General features: G+C 42.1%; 1 protein-coding gene across 1 annotated transcript; it reads right to left on the bottom strand.

Moving 5' to 3' along the window:
• Window positions 1-2383: 2383 nt before the first annotated feature.
• Window positions 2384-21135, bottom strand: cckbrb (cholecystokinin B receptor b). The gene is made up of 5 exons (XM_058082571.2): window positions 20782-21135; window positions 8942-9193; window positions 8294-8555; window positions 6693-6820; window positions 2384-3792 (listed from the first exon to the last, which is right to left on the bottom strand). The coding sequence occupies exons 1-5, from the start codon at window positions 20924-20926 to the stop codon at window positions 3248-3250; spliced, it is 1332 nt and encodes a 443-aa protein (XP_057938554.2). The 5' UTR covers window positions 20927-21135; the 3' UTR covers window positions 2384-3247.

The raw sequence follows: 21135 nt of genomic DNA, 5'->3' as shown, positions 1-21135 counted from the left end.
ACGGTATTTTATGAATAAGCGGTAGAAAATGAATGAATGAATATTTTTGAACTGCAAGCCTAGAAATGAATTTGTAGTTGGGACGCTGCCATACATCATCTTGTTGCTGTTTTAATTCTCTGTGAAGAACCAAAACACCCGGCTTGTTTTCACTACCATTCTCTTGTTCCCGTTACCATAAGAAGTAGGAGCACCATCTCTGGTGGAAGCTTGACCGAATTCTGGGGGGTTGGGTTCTTGTCTTAGCACTATTTTATTCAGTTGAACGCGTCTTGCGGTTGCTCTTTAAGAGTAAGACAAAAAAGAACTTGATTCTGTCTCAAATTTGGCGATTCAGACAGAACGTAATTTGCTCCACGGAGAACCCCAAAGCATAAAATTAAAGGGGATAATAATTTAGGCTTTCTGCTCCAAAAACTTCATCCATACTGCAGTCCTCCTCGTACTTCCAACCCCCCCCCCCCCCCCCCCCCTTCCAGTGTACGTCCTGCAGACAGAACCTTCATCATTCAGTGGCTACATTTCCCCAAAGCGTACCTGCCCCATTTGTCTATGTGTCAGCGCCACTTTCCAATATGGCCAAGAAATGGGCACAAGCAACGCTAAAAGGAAAAAAATGCCCTGATCAAGCATGGCGATCGGGAGCTCCGGCGTTGGAGTGAGAAATCAATGACTTGAGGACAAAAGGGTTAAACCAGCAGCACAGTAATGACAGGACTGAGGGAGGACCCTGAAAAGGCCAAGTCTCAGTCCAGCCGGGCGTGACTGATTGGCGCGTGAGGAGCGTGCTGACGCCTCCTGCTACCGGATCCCTTCCTGGTGACAGTCAAGTATCATTGGAGGAGGCGCTGCCACAGACAATGTTACTGTTGACAAATTCCAAGATGCTTTTCCAGCTCTGATTTATTATTCCCAGTGGATTTTCTCCATTTAAAATAATACGGCTTGGAAATTATTTAAAAATGAAATGTGTAGAAAGATATACGGAGAGTCACTTCATTGCTTTTTCAAGACGTTTGAGAAATGAAAAAAGCTTCCACCAAAGTCGGTTTGGACTCAAATCAACAATTGGGCAGGGGCGTCACTAGGTTCTGAGGACGGGGGGGGGGCTCAGCCCCCTGGAGATGCACAGGATATGAATGAATGTAGTAGACATTTTAAAAAAATCCCAAAAAACAAATTGTTTTAGGCCACCATTACATTTACACAAGTAAATGGACAGTGACCAATGATGTAATAATCATTATTAGATTATTAATTAGGCTATTATTATTACTATCATCATCATTCTTCTTTTGATTATTACTACTACGTAGTAGGCTAGTATTAGCCTGCTTATTGGCTTGCTTATTAGCCTGTTTTGCCCTATTTTATAAAATTTGCGAGAGATGTTTTTTTGTAAAAAAAAAAAAAAGAAAATCAAAAATTAAAAAATTAGGTCGCTCCAAATGCGCACAACAAAAAACATCAAATAACAGCAAATAAAATGTCATAGTACTGGGAAGTTGTAGCTAACACCTTTCCAAATCTGTTTAGCATGTAAGGGCATTTAGATCAACAATACTAACTAAAAAAAATTAAAAATTAAAAATTAAAAATTAAAAATTAAAAATTAAAAATTAAAAATTAAAAATTAAAAATTAAAAATTAAAAATTAAAAATTAAAAATTAAAAATTAAAAATGTAATGATTTAGAACATTTTAGGGTGTCTGAAGCCCCCCTAAAACAGGCCTAATGACGCCGCTGCAATGGGGTACCCCACATCACACGACATCCAAGCTCATATGAATTACCGAGGAAGGAAAAGAGCCAATGAGTGGCAACTATTGAACAAATGCGATAATCTGACGTCGGTGTGAGTGGCAAGGGGACGAGTCCGGGTGGGTGTTGGCGCCACACAACCTTTTGTGACACCGCAGGGAAATTATTCTCCCAAACGCTCTGTGGGAGAAAAAAAACCGTGTTGCTCATAAACCAATCAATACTGCATTTGCATGCTGCCATATTCATCCCATGCGTACATGCAACACGACGTAGGATCAGCCTGACCTTAATAAAGCGTGACTCGTGGTGTCCCGTGTGAAAGAATGGATTTAGATGCTGACAGCAAGTAGCATCGAGCAGCTTTGCTAATTAGACATAGTACTCGTAGACCCTACGAGCCAGCAGCTCGGCTGTAATGACGAAGCTTGCATGTTAGGTCTGCAGGGACACCAAGTGTCTAAAAACGCCCCCAACTTATTTGCAACTAATTACACGATCCCCTCGTTACCGCTGGTAAATATTGGAGGCTGCTGCCGACTGGCTCTTCCAAAAAAAGAAGAGAAACTCATTAGATGTTCCTGATGTGCCGTTCCGAAGGCTACATTCCTAATCCGATATGAACATCATCATCATCATCATCATCATCATCATATCTCCGTTACGTACAAGTGGGACTGATTGACTATTGATCAATTGATCGCTGATCACGGCAAAATGGAGTCGACTAGTTGCAACCAGGAGTGATACTGTTGATTCTAGAGCAGGGGTGTCCAAAGTGTGGCCCGGGGGCCGTTTGTGGCCCACAGATTGTTTTTTATTGACCTGTGACAAATTTGTCGAAAAAAACGAAACCCAGCAAAAATGGGAAACATCGAGCAAATCGAGTAAAAAAAAATGTCACTTAAAGGAGCTGAAATGTATATGATATAATATATAAATATATATATATAAATAATATATGTATAACTCATAACAAATTATACGGCTGCACGGTGGACGAGTGGTTAGCGCACAGACCTCAGCTCAGCTCACAGCTAGGAGAACAGAGTTCAATCCCACCCTAGGCCGTCTCTGTGTGGATGCGTGGGTTTTGTCCGGGTACTCCGGTTTCCTGCTAGGTTAATTGGTTAATTGGCCACTCCAGATTGTCCATAGGTAAGAATGTGAACATGAACGTGACACGAGAAGCAGGCACTTATACGGAACACAGAAGGCAGCTGAAAGAACATCAGTGACAATCGTATCCAGAAAGAAGCGAGTGAAACAAATCAAATAACCCAAAAGCCAATAAGACTTCATTGAATGACTACCAGGTTGGCAAGAGCGGATCATCTTCATACCTACGCCGTGTTTTGGTATGGCAATGGAGGTAATTACGTCATAAGACCAGCAATGTTTGGTCACGATGGCGTGTTTAGTTAAGCTCCGATGCTGTGCTACAATTTCATCCCGTGTTCTGTGCTTGCCAAACGTGGGACCTCCTCAGCAGGTTCCCATGGTGCTGACTGTGGTGTAGCTGAACTTGGACATGGACGGTCCCATGGCCATGACATCATCCTCGTTGTCCCGCATCCCTCGGCGGCGGCGGCGGTGGCGACGGCAAGGAGCGAAGCAGCAGGAAAAGGTGGCCAACAGGGCCTTGCGGAATCGTGTGTTCATGAAACAGTAGATGATGGGGTTGACGCAGGCGGAGGTGTAGCTCAGCAAGTGGATGAAAGCAATGGGCGTTCCTGAGAGGGCTTTTTTGGCCGATCTGTCATCGAAAGCCCGCCACGTGTTGGCACAGTACAGCGGCATCCAGCACAGGAAGAACAGGACCACGATGACCACCAGCATGCGGATCACTCGCTTTTTGGCCTCCAGCTTTGCCTCCGACGTGTTCCTGCGTGGTCGATCCGCCTTGGGAGTCTTGACGGAGGTAGACATGGCCGACATTTCCAACGCGTAGGGACGCTGGACGTTGACATAGCAGCCATCACCATCGTCGCTGCCATTGGACGCCGCTGAAGTCAGGCCGTTCTTCACGTCTGTACGGGAAAGTGACGGTAATGGTAATGGTGATGGTGATGGTAATGGTAATGGTAATGGTGATGGTGATGGTAATGGTAATGGTAATGGTAATGGTAATGGTGATGGTGATGGTAATGGTAATGGTAATGGTAATGGTAATGGTGATGGTGATGGTAATGGTAATGGTAATGGTAATGGTAATGGTAATGGTGATGGTGATGGTGATGGTGATGGTGATGGTGATGGTGATGGTGATGGTGATGGTGATGGTGATGGTGATGGTGATGGTGATGGTGATGGTGATGGTGATGGTGATGGTGATGGTGATGGTGATGGTAATGGTAATGGTAATGGTAATGGTAATGGTAATGGTTTAATTTCATTTGAACATGCATCAGATTCCAATTGAGTGCATCCCATAATCAGTTCCCAGTTCCACATGTCCAAAAGGAGTAGGAAGAAGCAAAGCTTATTAAATCCTACCCCTCCATCTGGTACTTTTACAATCACTAACTGTTACATTTGTTCACTTCCTGCTTTCCTAATATAGTTTATTTTTATTTTTATTTTTATTTTTATTTTTATTTTTATTTTTATTTTTATTTTTATTTTTATTTTTATTTTTATTTTTATTTTTATTTTTATTTTTATTTTTATTTTTATTTTTATTTTTATTTTTATTTTTATTTTTATTTTTAGTCACATACCAAAGTACGAGGTGATATGACCATATAATGACATAATGGGTACAATAGTAACTGTTACATTTGTTCACTTCCTGCCTTTCTAATATTAATTTCATTAATTCATGACTGGTTCAAGACTCTTCATCCTTGTATTTAGCAAACATCAACTGTGAAAGTGAAGAAAGATAAATGGGATAAATACTGTCCATGTATTTTCCAACCAATCTTGTTCATATTTTACATACATGTTTTTTTACAGCTTTCTAAAGGTCCGTCCCAAATTTGATGGCCATCTGACTCAACAACCTAAAGTTAGTGTTTCCACTCTTTAGTGGAGCGCATCCAACTTTGAGGTTTAGTAAGAGCGCCACCATGTGGTGATTTAGTCATAAAAATGCCCCCAAAGGCAACACTGTAGGGGGGAATGTTTGCTCCAATTTTGTGTGTCAGCGTTCAGGCGGAGAAGAATTAGTTTAGGCAATCAAACATGCGTTCTGGACTAAGGATTAGATGGAAGGCAGCAGCGCTAAGAGGGCAAGGCTGACGAGACGCAGGCAGAACCAATAATCAGATGAAAGTCCGGTGATGGAGACAAACAAGGGAAATATAATTCATAACCAAAAGTGAAAATAATGAAAGTATTGGGAAACAATGGCTCCACTAATGAGGAAGTGTCATATTTCCTTACGCTACGCCATCCATATCCAGTCCGTGCTCACGTGAAGCCGACAGTTATTTCATGTCAATATTTTTAAAGTTTCTGCTTCTTTCATGATAAAACCTCTGCCTGCCTGCAGTTGCCGTGGTTACCACCAGGCTCCACACAGGGAAGGCGTTGATGTAGTTCAATCAATTCGCCAGTGACGTAGACAACTGGACTGAACTGGGGCCAGCCCGGCGGCATGGCCAATATTTTTATCTTATACCACTATGTCATATTTTTGCACAGTGGATGAGTGGTTAGCGCACAGGCCTCACAGCTAGGACACCCGAGTTCAATTCCACCCTCAGCCATCTCATCATGTGTGGAGTTTGCATGTTCTCCCTCGAGTCACATCACGTCTCGAGCTGAGACAAAAAAAGTCGGCCAACAGTCAGCTGGGATAGGCTCCAGCATACCCCCGCAACCTAAATGAGGATAAGCAGCAAAGAAATGGATGAATGGGAAACCAAAATACTTTTAACTGCATCAAATAAGTGGAATCTATTGTGACGCAGGCCTCACAGCTAGGAGACCCTAGTTCAATTCCACCCTCAGGCATCTCTGTGTGGAGTTTGCATGTTCTCCCCGTGCATGCGTGGCTTTTCTCCGGGTACTCCGGTTTCCTCCCACATTCCAAAAACATGCTAGGTTAATTGGTGACTCCAAATTGTCCATAGGTATGAATGTGAGTGTGAATGGTTGTTTGTCTAAATGTGCCCTGGGATTTGCTGGCCACCAGTCCAGGGTGGACCCCGCCTCTCGCCCCAAGACAGCTGGGATAGGCTCCAGCACCACGTGAGGATAAGCGAAAATGAATGAATGTTTTTTTTAAGATATAAAATCAGCTGTGTGCCTTTAATGGGAATGGGAATGACTCCACGGAAGAGTCATCAGAGAAATTCCAAATTTTTCATCCACTTGAATCTCCTACTTCACCAAAAGTACACGGAATCTAGTAATGGGTTATTAAATTTGCCTCATTTTCCATGAACATACTTTGAAATCTCCCTGGATGACTTTTATCCCTTTTATGGGATTTCCTGTTGGACTTTTTAGCCGATGCTTTTTGTCTGCTTCAGACAACCTCTTTCCATGCGAGGCCAAGCAGATGGCGGCGCCCATGCCTGCAGCTGCCAGCCAATTCCATCCTCCTCCAGTCTACTCTCATCCCAGAACCCCCCCACCCCCTCGTAAGAACACTGACAGTTGCATATAGAATGTCATCATCTGAAACGCATAACAAGTGGCGTTTTGCTAATGAGACCATTCATCCAGAATCATGTGTGGCGATGCACAATTTTAATTTTAATTTTAATTTTAATTTTAATTTTAATTTTAATTTTAATTTTAATTTTAATTTTAATTTTAATTTTAATTTTAATTTTAATTTTAATTTTAATTTTAATTTTAATTTTAATTTTAATTTTAATTTTAATTTTAATTTTAATTATTTTTTTTTATTGCATATACCAGGGATGTCCTTTTTTTTTTTGCCTCAATATTCCACATGTGACGCACAAGCCCTCACCTGTGGAGTCTTTCTTGTGTCCCATCTCAAACTGGATACCTCGGTAAAGTTCCCTGGAGATGAGTCCGTAGGCCACACTCATCACCACCCCCGGAATGGCAAACAGCACAAGCAGCAGCAGAACGTACCTTCAAGACACAACAAGGGGATCCATGCAATTTTCACACGTACACCAGAGAGCTCACAGCCGCGCCAGGAGGATGACGCCTTTACACGCAGGTTCCCTCCAGAGCCTTAGTGGAGCTAAGTCGTGGCGCTCAAGTAATCAAGGCGCCGATTGGACTGGAGGCGGAAGTTGACTGATCCGTGCACGTGGAATGTTTCCGTGTGTTGTGAAAACACCCCCGATGACTCCTCAAAACCCAATACAAAAAATTCTTATCTGCTTCAAAATGAAAAAAACAATATATACCCACGTCCCCAAAGTGATAAAAATTCATTTCAAATCCAAACAAAGATGGAAAAATGAAAGTAAGTCAACAGCATAAATGACAATATTGCATTTGTGTGCCTGGCTGGCTTATTTTTCTCTTATCACCTTTGCAATATTAAAGCAAATATTTCCGTTTCTCCTGCTTGGCCCTTCAGATTAAACATGATACCAACCGGCTTGCTAAGAACTAACTACGGACACCTTTTGTGTTCATGTTTATTTTTAGTGTATCTGAATAAGCATTGTGTTAGCATATCTTCCACCTATTCAGCCTGTTCTCTATTCTTTTATTCTTACAACTTGCCTTCCAAGATGGCGTAATGTCTGTTTGGGTCATAAAATAAATTACCTGCAAAAAATGCCACTTATACTCCAGTGTGACTTATGGATGGTTTTTTTCTACCTAATGATGCATTTTTGGCCTTTGACTTATACTCCAGTGCGACTTATGTATGTTTTTTTCTACCTAATGATGCATTTTTGGCTTTGTGCGACTTATACTCCGGAGCGATTTATAGTCCAGAAAATAGGGTATTTGGGTTAACAGTAGAAATACAATCAAATAGAATGTGCCGTCATCCCTTGCATGCGATGAATGTGTTCTTCATGCATTTTTAGCATAAAACGTCCTTGTTAGCAACTAATAGCATTAGCTTGCTATTACGTCGAAATAGGAACCCCACCAGTCTAAAAAATGTTAACACAAAACCACATTTTTGTAGTTTTAATTACAGTTTTACATGTCAAAAAACGATTCTAAATGCAAACCGTACCTTCCTTGAAGACGTGACTGTTGCCAAAGACACGATGGGGCAGTAAGATCAACACAGACACCAACTTAGCTGAGTTATTTCTCCTTTGATGCGTCACGTGTTTGCGCCTGCAACTTTCTTTGGCTCCGTTTTGGGTTATTTTGTAGTCATGATCAAAAAGAAAAGCAGAGATTTGAGGATAGAAAAACTAGGGAATTCTAGGAAGAAGTCAGGAAATAGGAAAAAGCTAATTTTTTGGGAGCTTTGGAGATTTCCATGATTTCTTATTGGAAAACTCTGGCATATTTATTGATCACTTCTGATTGTGCTTCCATTCTCAAGTCCATTTTCCACGCTTGCTACGGGACGTTTGCCCGTCCAAGAAATAAGAAGAATGAAAAGCGCCTTCCACTCACCAGGTCTGCTCGGCCATGGCGACGGGCCACTTGCGGCGGCACTGGTGGGCGGTGGTGTTGTCGGGGCGCTGAAAGGAGTCCAGGTGACTGACCACCGGATACGGAATCATGATGATCAGGGCCAGCAGCCATGTTGCCGCGATCACCCGGTAAGCATGGGAGCGCGTCTGCCACACCCTGGACTTGAGCGGGTTACAGATGGCGCTGTAGCGCTCAATCGCTATGGCGACCAGGCTGAATGTGGAGATGCTGACCGATATACCTGTGGCAACGTGAAGAACACCAACGGGTCCCTTATCACTTGGGACTTTGGGCTCATATCTGCAAGCCCGACAAGAACAAAAGCTGTGGTGTGTTTGGAAAGAACATATGCAAGATGGAGGCGTGGGAATATTTATCTATGGGAGAGGAAATCATCTCGGCCTGCACCGCTGATCCCATCTGCCATTTCCCTCCTGACAAGGCCAGGCGGGAAATTACTCTTCACCTCTCTTACACACCAACGGCCAAATGCAAACTGGGATTGTGTGTTGGGGTGTGTGAGGTGAAGTGGGATGTTCGACCCCGTATTTCCTCAGGTAATGGCCAAGGAGGAACTTTTTGTGCCGTGAGTACACGGTTCAATTACAACCATGTTCTTTGTCTCACCCATCAGGTAGGACACCGTCTTGCACATGATGGCACCGAAGATGAAATCCTTGAGGATGCTGGGGATGAGAGTGAAGGGCATGCAGAAGACGGCCATCATCAGGTCGCTGACGGCCAGCGACAGCAGGAAGGTGTTGGTGACGGTCCGCATGCGCTTGTTGGCCGTCAGCACCAGGATGATCAGCAGGTTCCCGAACACGCTCAGGACGAAGATGAGCGCGTACAGAAGGATCCTCAGCGTGTGGTCATCGTCTGGTCGGGAGACAAAACGCACGAGGTATGATGTTGTTAAAACAATAACACAATAAAACAATAACAACGCACTGAATATTAATATTTGTCGTATCAACTCTTTATAGAGGGCTGCACGGCGGTGAAGTGGTTAGCACGAGGGTTCAATCGCAAGGGCATGCTGGAGCCTATCCCAGCTGTCTTGGGGCAAGAGGCGGGGTCCACCCTGGACTGGTGGCCAGCCAATCACAGGGCACATATAGACAAACAACCATTCACACTCACATTCATACCTATGGAGTAAACCGGAGTACCCGGAGAAAAAGTAATGTGAGAAACTTTTTTTTTTTTACAACAATAAAGTCTTAATATTAAGCAAAAAAAAGTACTAAAAAAATTGCTAAAGTATTTTGTAAAAAATAATTAACATTTTTTAGAGATATGTTAGTATTCATTCTAATTTTTCATTCATTCGTTCATTTTCTACTGCTTATCCTCACGAGGGTCGCGGGGGTGCTGGAGCCTATCCCAGCTGTCTTCTTTGGGCAAAAGGCCACCCTGGACTGGTGGCCAGCCAATCCCAGGGCACATATAGACAAACAACCATTCACACTCACATTCATACCTATGGACAATTTGGAGTGGCCAATTAACCTAGCATGGTGGAATCGAACTCGGGTGGCTAACCACTCAACCACCGTGCAGCCTAAACTGTGCTACTGAGATGTTAATATGAAAGTGCAAATGAGCATTTTTCTCCTCACCGCTATAATAAGATTCGTTTAGTTGCTGCTCGTTAATAAATGAATAATAATTGACCACGCGGTCACAGATAGATACAATTTCCTTTCCACTTTCTCATACGCTGCAGTCGCCAATCATCTCATTTTGTGTTTTTTTACCTGCTTCCCACTAAGACACCGTACTGTAGTGACTGTAGCCTGGAAATGATCCTAATTAATTAGGATATTTATACTGTATCATTTACAGTCAGGGGCAATTGAAATGGACTTTGTGGAGGTAAAGTAGGTTTTCAGAAGCTTCACTGGATCATAGCCAGGAAAGTCCACGCTATCTGCCCCAGCGTTATCTTCACTTCAGCCCCTGCTTGCATACAAGACTTGTTTTTCCAGCAGGTTTCCAAGCGCTGCTGCATTGTGGGGATTAAAAGCACCCATGTGCACCCGCCCGCTCTAAGGAGGACGGGGCGGACATCAGCCCAAAATTCAAAGCGGTGTGTGCAACCGAACCTACTCAAGCCTGAATACACAAAAAAATCATTTGATTCTTTTCCCGCTTTCAAGTTTACCACTCTTTTTTTTCCCGCCCCTTCGTCTCTGGAGACTTTTATGGATTTGTACTCGAGGCTTTATTTCTCGGTCGATTCCTCGCCTCTCTTGTCCGCCATTCATTAAAAGAAAGTCAAAGAACTTTGCACAAAGTTCTATCCATTCTACAAGAATGTCATATTTGTTAAGACTGAAAGGTAATTACGCTTCATTGATTGATTGCTGCTCCGAAGATGATTTGCCCTCCCCAAATTCTTCCTTAAGGGCGTAAGAACCACACAAGCACTCGACAGGAAGCCCATTTCTTCCCTTGGCCACGTGGGATGTAAATATGTGAAAGGCACAGATGGCCGCGGCTCATAATCTGAGCTGTACGGCTTGCTTATCAAAAAGCATCCAGGTGGAGGTCAAGCTGGAAGAACACGTACTCCTGCTCCAGGATGACGGAATTCACAGGAGCGCCGACTGTATCTGCTTTGGAAATACAACTTGAATGATGATGCGTCACCACGCAGACTTTAATCCGCTGGCCTACAACCGCCATGAAATGTTGTTATATCACTTGCAGGCTTAGTGATGGATTGAGTCCATCGGTCTCTCCGACGCCGCCTTCCACTGCGGCGTCCGGAATCTCCTCTTTTTCCATCCCAGATACACAAGATAGATACACAAGTGGAACGATTAAAATTCATAAATTCAGCATTAAAAATTCAAACGGATTGTTTGTTTTCCGGACTATAAGTGGCACTTTTTTTCATAGGTTGGCTGTTCCTGCCACTTATACTCCAGAGCGACTTATACATGAAAAAATAGTTTATGTTCCATAAACACTGGACACCTTTTGTGTTCATGTTTATTTTTAGTGTATCTGAATAAGCATTGTTAGCATATCTTATTATCTTCTTTTATTCTTACAACTTGCCTTCCAAGATGGAGTAATGTCTGTTTGGGTCATAAAATAAATTACCCGAAAAAAATGCCACTTATACTCCAGTGCGACTTATGGATGTTTTCTTCTACCTAATTATGCATTTTTGGCCTTTGACTTATACTCCAGTACAACTTATGTATGTTTTTTTCTTCCTAATTATGCATTTTTGGCCTTGTGCGACTTATACTCTGGAGCGACTTATGTATGTTTTTTTCTACCTAATTATCAATTTGGTCAAGAAGTTAAAAGACCGCAAAAAATGCCACTTTACTCCAGTGTGACTTATGTATGTTTTTTTTCTACCTAATGATGCATTTTTGGCCTTTTGTGACTTATACTCCAGAGCGACTTTTCATTCATTGATTTTCTACCGCTTATCCTCACGAGGGTCACGGGGGTGCTGGAGCCTATCCCAGCTGTCTGCGGCCGAGAGGCGGGGTACACTGGTCCCGGTCTCCGGAGCGACTTATAGTCCAGAAAATACTTTTTTTAAATACCGTTAGCACTGTAGACATGAAATAACACCCCTGCTACGTCGAGTAATGCGGTCGCTGTACCGGACCGCTCTGGTGAAAAGGGAGCTGAGCCGGAAGGTCGATCTACGTTCCCACCCTCACCTACGGTCACGAGCTTTGGGCCGTGACCAAAAGACCGATATTGCGGACACAAGCGTCTTAAAAGAGCTTCCTCCATAGCGTAGCTGGATTCACCCTAAGAGATAGCGTGATGAATTCGCTCATCCGGGAGGGGCTCAGGGTGGAGCCAGCTGGCCTGGGAATGCCTCAGGGTCCCGGTCCCGGTCCCTAAAAAGTCTGGTCTTCGCTACTGAGAACCCGGATAAGTGCAAGAAAATGTAACGGAATGGCATTATTATCTTTATAAATGCTAATTTCTTCTTATGTGATCATGCAGGTGTCCCAAAATAAGTGAAAATAAATACTTGCGTATTATATTTGGAGCTAACAGTTTGTTCATTTGGCAAATCTACCCGGGCCACACGCCAGCAACACGCAGTCTTTGGGGTCATCAGTTATGTCTAATATCAAGAATAAAAACAGCACGTGTGCCAGTAAACGCAGCGTGTGCACTGATGAAAAGCAACGTAATGATTGTATCATTGTTACAAACATATACAGTATGAAAAGGAGCAGAGCATTGAAATATTTTTTCCCGAGCCAATCTTAATGTAAATGTGCTGAGAGAGTTATGGGTGTTTCCCTCACAGCCAGGCGGCCCACGGAGGAGCTAATTGGCTTCGATTAGGCCGAGGCCCGGGCAGCGTATTCTGTTCAGCATGACGGAGAGCGCCGGCGCCTAATGAAGGAACATCTCCGCTATCCAATCACCTGCCTGCATATTTTCATACTGCTCATGCCGGTGGGGGGAAAAAATAACAACATCTGAATGTTTCAGTTTTCATAACACAACAGAATCCTCATGTTCTTTCAGCACACCGGAACCCAAAATATTCCAGGCACAATCCACTCAGATCCCAAACAGGAGCTGCCGTCATAACGATGATAATTCATAATTCATAACTCATTAACGTTATAGTTGGTACCGCTGAGACTCAACAACCTCCAAGTTGTTTGCTTGCCAAAGGAGTCGTCCCTGCAGGAAATAATGATACAAATAATCCGTTTCAAGGTAAAACTGTCACCATCCTGAAATCTGGTCTTTGAGATATTAGCATGTGTCGCTATCCTTCCCAAACGACCTTGCCAACATCGGTAACATCAGCTAACAACAGTTTGGGTCCCATGGTCATCGTCAGACTTTCTCCTCTTTGTCATCAGCGGTTTGGAGTTAATCCTCTGGGCTTCATCCGTGACGGCAGCCCTGTCAAGTTTTCTTCGTCTAGATTTTGGTCCAATCCAAGACCACATGACTTTTTTGACAATGGGGAAAATTACTCAGTTTTAGTTTTTCCCCCAACCAGTTTTAGATCGCAGGAAGTAGTAGAAGCCATTGTGCGGCTTTCCACAAATGTTGGCGGCCGAGTGGTTAGCACGCAGGCCTCACAGCTGGGAGACCCGAGTTCAATTCCACCCTCGGAATCTCTGTGTGGAGTTTGCATGTTCTCCCCGTGCATGCGTGGCTTTTCTCCGGGTACTCCGGTTTCCTCCCACATTCCAAAAACTCTGAATTGAATCCAATATGAATGTGAGTGTGAATGGTTGTTTGTCTATATGTGCCCTGGGATTGGCTGGCCACCAGTCCAGGGTGTACCCCAAAAGCTGGGATAGGCTCCAGCACCCCCGTGACCCTCGTGAGAATTGTTTTTGTGTTGACATGTTCTTCTTGAGACAGCAAGTGATTACTATTAGGGAATGGGAGAATCTTTCTCTCTGAATGTTCTGAACTCCTATTTGACAGGTGGTCCTCGGGTGGCGTTGTTCTGTATTATGTTGTTTTATTAAAAAATTAAAAAAGGTCATTTTGACCGGTAAACGCTGGACTTGCTGGAGAAGCAGAAGGTAGTGTAGGCCTTGTCTTGTGGGCTCATCTGCAGCTCCATCAATTATTCTTCTTTTTGGACTTCGTTATGTCTCCCAAGCGTGAGACAGGCTCTTCTGGTTGAATTGCTCCAAGGAAAGTTAAGTTGAATGGAAATTGAAAAAAAAAATCATTTAAAGAAAATGATAAAAAGCTCCCAAGAGAGGAGAAAACCTCCGTAGTATTGGTTGTTGGCCTGTCGCCATGGTTACGGCTAAAGACGGGATCCTTTAGCATGTTAAAGGATCGGCTCCAATGAAACGATGCAACACGGTCGTCTTGTTATTGCGATGGAAAGGCTGCAAGCGCTTTGGGCTGCTAGATCGATACTTTTATTTGTTCTCCTCCCTCGTTTACGTCTTCCTGCTAATAAGCCACAGGGATAACGGGACAACAACCGTTTTCCGTAGCTTTTTCTCTGGTGATCAGTGTACAGTGTGGGTGACTCCCACGGATTTGGGTATAATATCTGACCCGCTAGGCACCTTGTCCGTCATCCCAACGCTAAAGGTATTGAGCAGAGTCACATGACACTCGCTTCACCAGATGAGGTGGTGATGAGATAAGACGACATGATACACTAGATTGGGTCTACGAGATGCCGCACGGCGGTCGAGTGGCTAGCATGTTGGCCACGCATACATACGCCACCTCATGGGACACATATCTGTTTCATTAAACACAGCAGCAGGTTAATCCAGGCATCGTGCTTGTGATCCGCCTGCATCAGTGTCATGTACTATATCTAATATATATATATACACGCACACATATATATATATATATATATAACATACATGTTATACATTATACATATTATACATACATATTTTGCCCAATTACCGTATTTTCTGGACTATAAGTCGCTCCGGAGTATAAGTCACACAAGGCCAAAAATGTAATTTATTTTATGACCAAAAGAGACATTAGGTCCTCTTGGAAGGCAAGTTGCTCTGGAGTATAAGTGGCAGGACCAGCCAACCTATGAAAAAAAGTACGACTTATAGTCCGGAAAATACAGTATTTAGAAGGTCATAAACAGGTTTTCTATTCTATAAGTACTAAAATATTCCATTTATTAACATTAAAAACGACTTGGCAGAAATGAACCACAATAAACGAGGGACGGCTGCACTGAAACTAAACTAAACTAAATTCAGGTTGTAGCCAAATAGCATCAAAGTAGCTTTCCTGAAAAATTTCTAGCGGCAACCCTGCCCCCTGAGACTAATTAAAATTGTTGATACATATATATTTTTTATGGGACCTTAAATGTGTCCATTACTTCTTCCTCCATCCCAATTTGATGTATTATCCAGGCCAATATGAAGTCATGGAGGCACAGGCTTTTATTAGACATGCAGTTAACTGGCGGCTGAGTTAATAACAATAGGGTTCATAGTCCAGTCATGAATATTTAACATTTAATCAGCTTTTCTCATTCAACAAATCTGACATTTTATGGACTATGAATTATTCTCTTCCTCGCCTGTGTGATCTGTATGCAGCACCACACTATACCGCTATACCGCCACACAGCTATATATATAAAAAATATCCACCTCGGCTCCCGTAAGTCGACGTATTTGTAAATGTCAGCACGGCTGTCTTATCCATCCGCCATGATAAATGTCATCTCAGCCATGAGCGCAACTGCACCCCACAATAGTTCATAGAGGGTGCTAGAAATCTCTTCCAGGGGACACGCTCTTAAAGGGGACCTATTAAACTCATTTTTCCGCCCTTTGTATTCGGTTGTGGACTCCTGTAGAGCAGCTACACGCAATGACCAGCAAACAAAGCTTTACAGTTCTTCCAGAATCTGCACCTACGTATTCAGCTTTATTTCTTTGGATTGTTTGAATCCCGTGAAAAAGACCCTCCGCTATGGTTGCTCACACTCTGGCGTGTATAAAAACACTTCCTGTTTGTGCCGCTAACTTTATAAACAGTATAGGAATTGATAGTAAACGGCGATTTATCTTTTAGAAATGTTGGCTTTTAACATACAACCATATGTGTTGCATCCAGAATCCGATCCAGAAGTAGAGACTGGACAGTCGGAAGGTTACTTCGTATAAGGACTCTGTGACATCACAAAGGGGCAGTTTTACCACGCCTTTTGAAACCGAGCATTTTGAGTCATCGAAAATTTCTTTCAGGGCTCACTTCTAAATACACAAACCTCATGATCTGAAACTTTGGCATCATTTAACACGGGAATACTACATTCTAATGAAGTTTAGGGCAGAAAAGTGGAAAAAACACAACAGGTCCCCTTTAAACAAAGCCCCTCCTTGCAGTGTTTCTAATACAAAAACTGGTATTTGGTACAGTTTTATCAAAATAAACTATGCTCACTTACTAAATGAACATGCTTGTTAATATGTGGGACGCTCCCACGTTGGTTTTCATAGAGGATGAGTTTTGTTGACTTTTAGCAGCCAAGTTCTGTTGGCGAGGAAGGAGGCGTGACGGAAGTCAAAGAAGGGACTCCGTGTCCACTGAGCCGTCTCGGAGACCAAAAGATTTGTTTTCATTGTATCGATGGCAGTTGTAGACGGAGAGCTCAGGCCTTTGTATTCAGTCTGTCTAATTGTTTAGCAACGAGGTGGACCGGGCTGCAGTCATGTCATCACTTCATTACATAACATACGTTGCATTACTTCCTTTCTTGGGACTTTTTGGATTTTTTTTTCTTTTTTTATTTCTGTAATATTCCATTTCTAAATAAGGAATCCTACTTTGAGGAAATTCACGCTCAAGTCTGGAAGCAATTAACTGTGATAAAGTAATCCCCTGTTAAGTCTGATGACTTCAAAATAAAAAATCATTAAGTGTGTTGAGTCAAATGTTTCTCTGTTAAAAGTATTGAACCAAAGTGATCACTGTTAAATCATTATTACTTTTTTGTCTTATATGTAACGGTGATTATAGGGATGTTATTTAATGTCTAGAGGGCTCTAATAATGTTTAAAACCATTTTAGAAGGTCATAAACAAGTTTTCTACGCTCTAACAACCCCCCTCGACCCTCGTGAGGATAAGCGGTAGAAAATGAACGAGTGAACGAACTTTGATCAGTTGGAAAATGGCGCAAAAGTAGAAAACCAGACAAAATATAACACTGTCAACACATCATCAGCCTGATTTCAATAAATGACCGTGAACTGGGAAATGCATAGCATGCAAACCAGGAAATAGACTGTACCCAGGCCTACACAGGTATTTCATTTCATTTCATTTCATCCCTATTGCTAGTTGTGGTGTTGCTGCTGGAACGTCTCCAGTGTAAAACAACAAATAAAGTCCCAATTATCTCCCTTGCACCATACTGGGTCGGCGCCCCAGAAGTAAAGAGGATATCATACGCGGCCATACATCGCTGCTGTCTGCATAACTGCACCCAACCATGAAACGACGCCCTCATTACCACCACACTATCTCGCACGGTCCATTACACACACATGGTGCGTGTTTATGATGGTGTCTTTCTGTCATGATTACCATTGTGACGTATATACTGTACATTTATCTCCAGGCCCATCTTCCACAGTTTGCCACTGAGCTTATTAAATATATGTCTTGTGTTTCTTATCGGTGAATAATGGCTGCTGTTCTGATGTGCAAAAACACATGCAGGCTGCTGATACTCAAATCTAATGAGATCTGCCTTTGCTGGGTTTCATGCGGGTTTATTATCGTGGTTTGCGGTGGTGTCCAACTCCACGAAGAGTTGTTTCTAAGCTACACGGACTAAATATTCCAAACACCTCTCAGGAGGCTGGAGTGTGACGTCACATGACCAACTATTCCAGGATTGCTTTCAAACAAAAGCGTCAGCGCAGGTGTTGGAAGCCACGCAGTCAACTGCTGCAATGAACACCATTTCACACCCCGGCTGCTGCGTCGTTCAAGTGGCTCGGCTGGATCCCTGTCTTGTTGAGTGCGGATGAGTGAGAAGGTCTTTATCCAGTCAATGAAAATGTTGATGAGCTACCCTGGCGATGCACGCTTGATTACAATTCACCGTGCATCAACAGGAGGGCATTACTTTGGCTGATAAGAAGGGAGGAAACAAAAGGGGGGGGGCACTTTCTACGCTGCTGACTTTGAAGACCACAATTGGAAAAATTGTGTCATCTCCACCAGCAATATTTCAGTCGTATGAGACATCCAGCAGCCAAAACCTTGGCTACACGTAGAAGTTCTCTATTATTTTTAGAGGTAAAAGTTTAACAATTCATCAAGGCCTCCTTATTAGAGAGAGCTGTTTGGTAATGGTAATGGTAATGGTAATGGTAATGTAATGGTAATGGTAATGGTAATTGTAATGGTAATGGTAATGGTAATGGTAATGGTAATGGTAATGGTAATGGTAATGGTTTAATTTCATTTGAACATGCATCAGATTCCAATTGAGTGCATCCCATAATCAGTTCCCAGTTCCACATGTCCAAAAGGAGTAGGAAGAAGCAAAGCTTATTAAATCCTACCCCTCCATCTGGTACTTTTACAATCACTAACTGTTACATTTGTTCACTTCCTTCCTTTCTAATATTTTTTTGATTTTTTTTATTATATTTTTATTAAATTCTTATATTTTTATTATATTTTTGTATTATTTTTAATTTTTTAATTTTAATTTTGATTGGTACTTTTACAACCAGTAACTGTTACATTTGTTCACTTCCTGCTTTCCTAATATAATAAAAAAATGTTTTATTATTGTCATATGACATAATTTTAACGTAGTCCTAGCATATAAGTTCCAAAAACATGCTAGGTTAATTAGCCACTCCAAACTGTCCATAGGTATGAATGTGAGTGTGAATGGTTGTTTGTCTATATGTGCCCTGGGATTGGCTGGCCACCAGTCCAGGGTGGACCCCGCCTCTCGGCCCAAGACAGCTGGGATAGGCTCCAGCACCCCCGCGACCCTCGTGAGGATAAGCGGTAGAAAATGAATGAATGAATGAATTTCGTTCCATTGGGCTATGTGACATAACCTCGCCAAAGAGACAAAAAAAAAGGGAGGTGCATGCCGAAACGGCGGTTCAAATTCCCGAAAAATTTTCTCACGTTGTTCTGTTTTTGGAATCTTTTTTTTTTGCGGGATTATCCTTTAAATGGACTGAAAGGCATCGTGGAGTAAACCAGTATCACTTGAGTATCACATTGGGAGTGTCCTGGTTTGAAGATGAAGCAAAACACCAAACTCAGTAGCCCATAACATTGGAAAAACTTGAAAAAGTTGAATATTATAAACAACCGGTTTGCATTTGGCGCATGTTTTAGCATTGGGGGGTGTTACCCCACGGTTCCATCCATTTTTCCTCACATGACGCATGCATTCAAGGTGCTTTGTATGGCAACAGCGGGCAAACCGACATTGCTCGTAGGCGGAAATGGTTGGAGTGCGGAGATTGACAGGCGGCCCGCCGTTCGTCCACCGTCAAACCCAGCGGGCTGAGACATCCTGAGGCGTCGAGGAGGATGGAAAGAACAAGTGCAACAGGTTTGGTAATGGCGTCTCAAACTGACAATGCATAAGCTGCTGAGAATGTACAGTTTTTGTCGACACTCCTGATGACGGTACTTGCCGTCTGCAGGGCAATGCAGTACACTCGCTCACACAATCACACACACACACACACACACTTCATCAAGAAATAATTAAGGAGGACTGGTTGGAAGACAAGTGGCTAAAAGGCTTTGACTGATGAAGATGCTCCACTTTGTTTATCTTGCACAATGGTTGGATATGGATGGTTATGGATGGTTATGGATGGTTATGGATGGTTATGGATGGTTATGGATGGTTATGGATGGTTATGGATGGTTATGGATGGGTTATGGATATAAAGCATCAGCATGACCACGTCACGGTCCAGATGTGATGTAAATCCCTCCTGCAGCCTGCACGGTTCTCATTTGCACACAAGGCATGTCACATTCATCCATTCATCCATTCATTCATTTTCACCACTTCTGTTCAGGGTTATTTCAAACCCAATACAGGCTGCAATATTGGATCCATTTTAATTACATTCCATTAAAGTATTTGGCTCATGGAAAACACACCACTGTGTGTGCTGTCCACTTCATTTTCTTAGCTAAATTTGGAGCTCAAATTTTGAGTGAAAACGGCATAATAAAAGCCCTCAAAATGAGGCAAAAAATATTTTTAAAATTATATACATACATTAATAGAAATACTTAAAAATATACAAATTTAAAATACTGATTATATAAATAATTCTGTAGATATCGATTTCATCAATACCAAAAATAATACAAAATAGATAATAATCATACTGTTTTTAAACAGGTTTTATAAATGAATAATTACTAATTAAATGTTTTTAACATTTAATAATACAAATATATATGTATATATATTATAATATATTATATAATTATATTATAAATATATATATACAATAGTTTTTATAATAATGTATACTTATGGTTATCCAGTATGCTAATGCTAAAAATAATTAGCAATGAAAAATAAATCATGTGAAATTGTAAAATTACATATATAAATTAATGGAAAAATTATTATATTATTACATTTATGCATAAATATTATATAATAATAATAAGATAATAAAATTATATATTATGTTATACATGATTTTCATACCAAAAATAAATAAAAAATAAATCAGAATATTATGACAAATTTAACAATTGTACAATATATAATATATATGTGATTATCTAACATATGAACACCAAAATATTGTTAAATACGTCAAAGTGAATACATGATTTGTATGTACTGGTATTTCTTAGTAGAGTCAGCAGCAAGTCATCAGTAAAAAGCAAGCCCAAAAAAGGCCAAAGTACTTAGTTTCCAATTCAACTTAACCGTGGATGAGGTCTTACCCCCTGGCCGCACACTGCGGGGTGTGAACGGCGTGGAGGTGTCGCTGCAGCTCAGGTTGGAGGTCTCCAAGCTGCCGTCCTGTGCGGCGAACATGCGCGCTCCTGCACACTCGGAGGACGTCTCGTTTGCCCCGATCAAATCCATAACTGCTCCCCCCCCGAACTTGGCCCCGGTCTTGCTGAAAGTTAAGCTGGCGTCTTATTCATGAAACATCCTCGCAGCCTCCAGCGTGGCCGTATGCACGTTGGCGTCCATGGGCTTCAATCAGCCCAACTTCTTCAACGAGACGACTTCTTTTGTGCGTTAAAATGAGAGCAAGAGCCGAAAGCCGCAAAAGCTGCTGCGTTTTTACT

This window comes from Doryrhamphus excisus, linkage group LG12 (assembly GCF_037039965.1).
Source record: "Doryrhamphus excisus strain RoL-2023G ecotype Guam linkage group LG12, RoL_Dexc_Guam_v1.1, whole genome shotgun sequence".
Lineage (NCBI taxonomy): Eukaryota > Metazoa > Chordata > Actinopteri > Syngnathiformes > Syngnathidae > Doryrhamphus > Doryrhamphus excisus.
The sequence above is the reverse complement of the archived record's forward strand: the minus strand, read 5'-3'. Positions and strand labels throughout refer to the sequence as shown.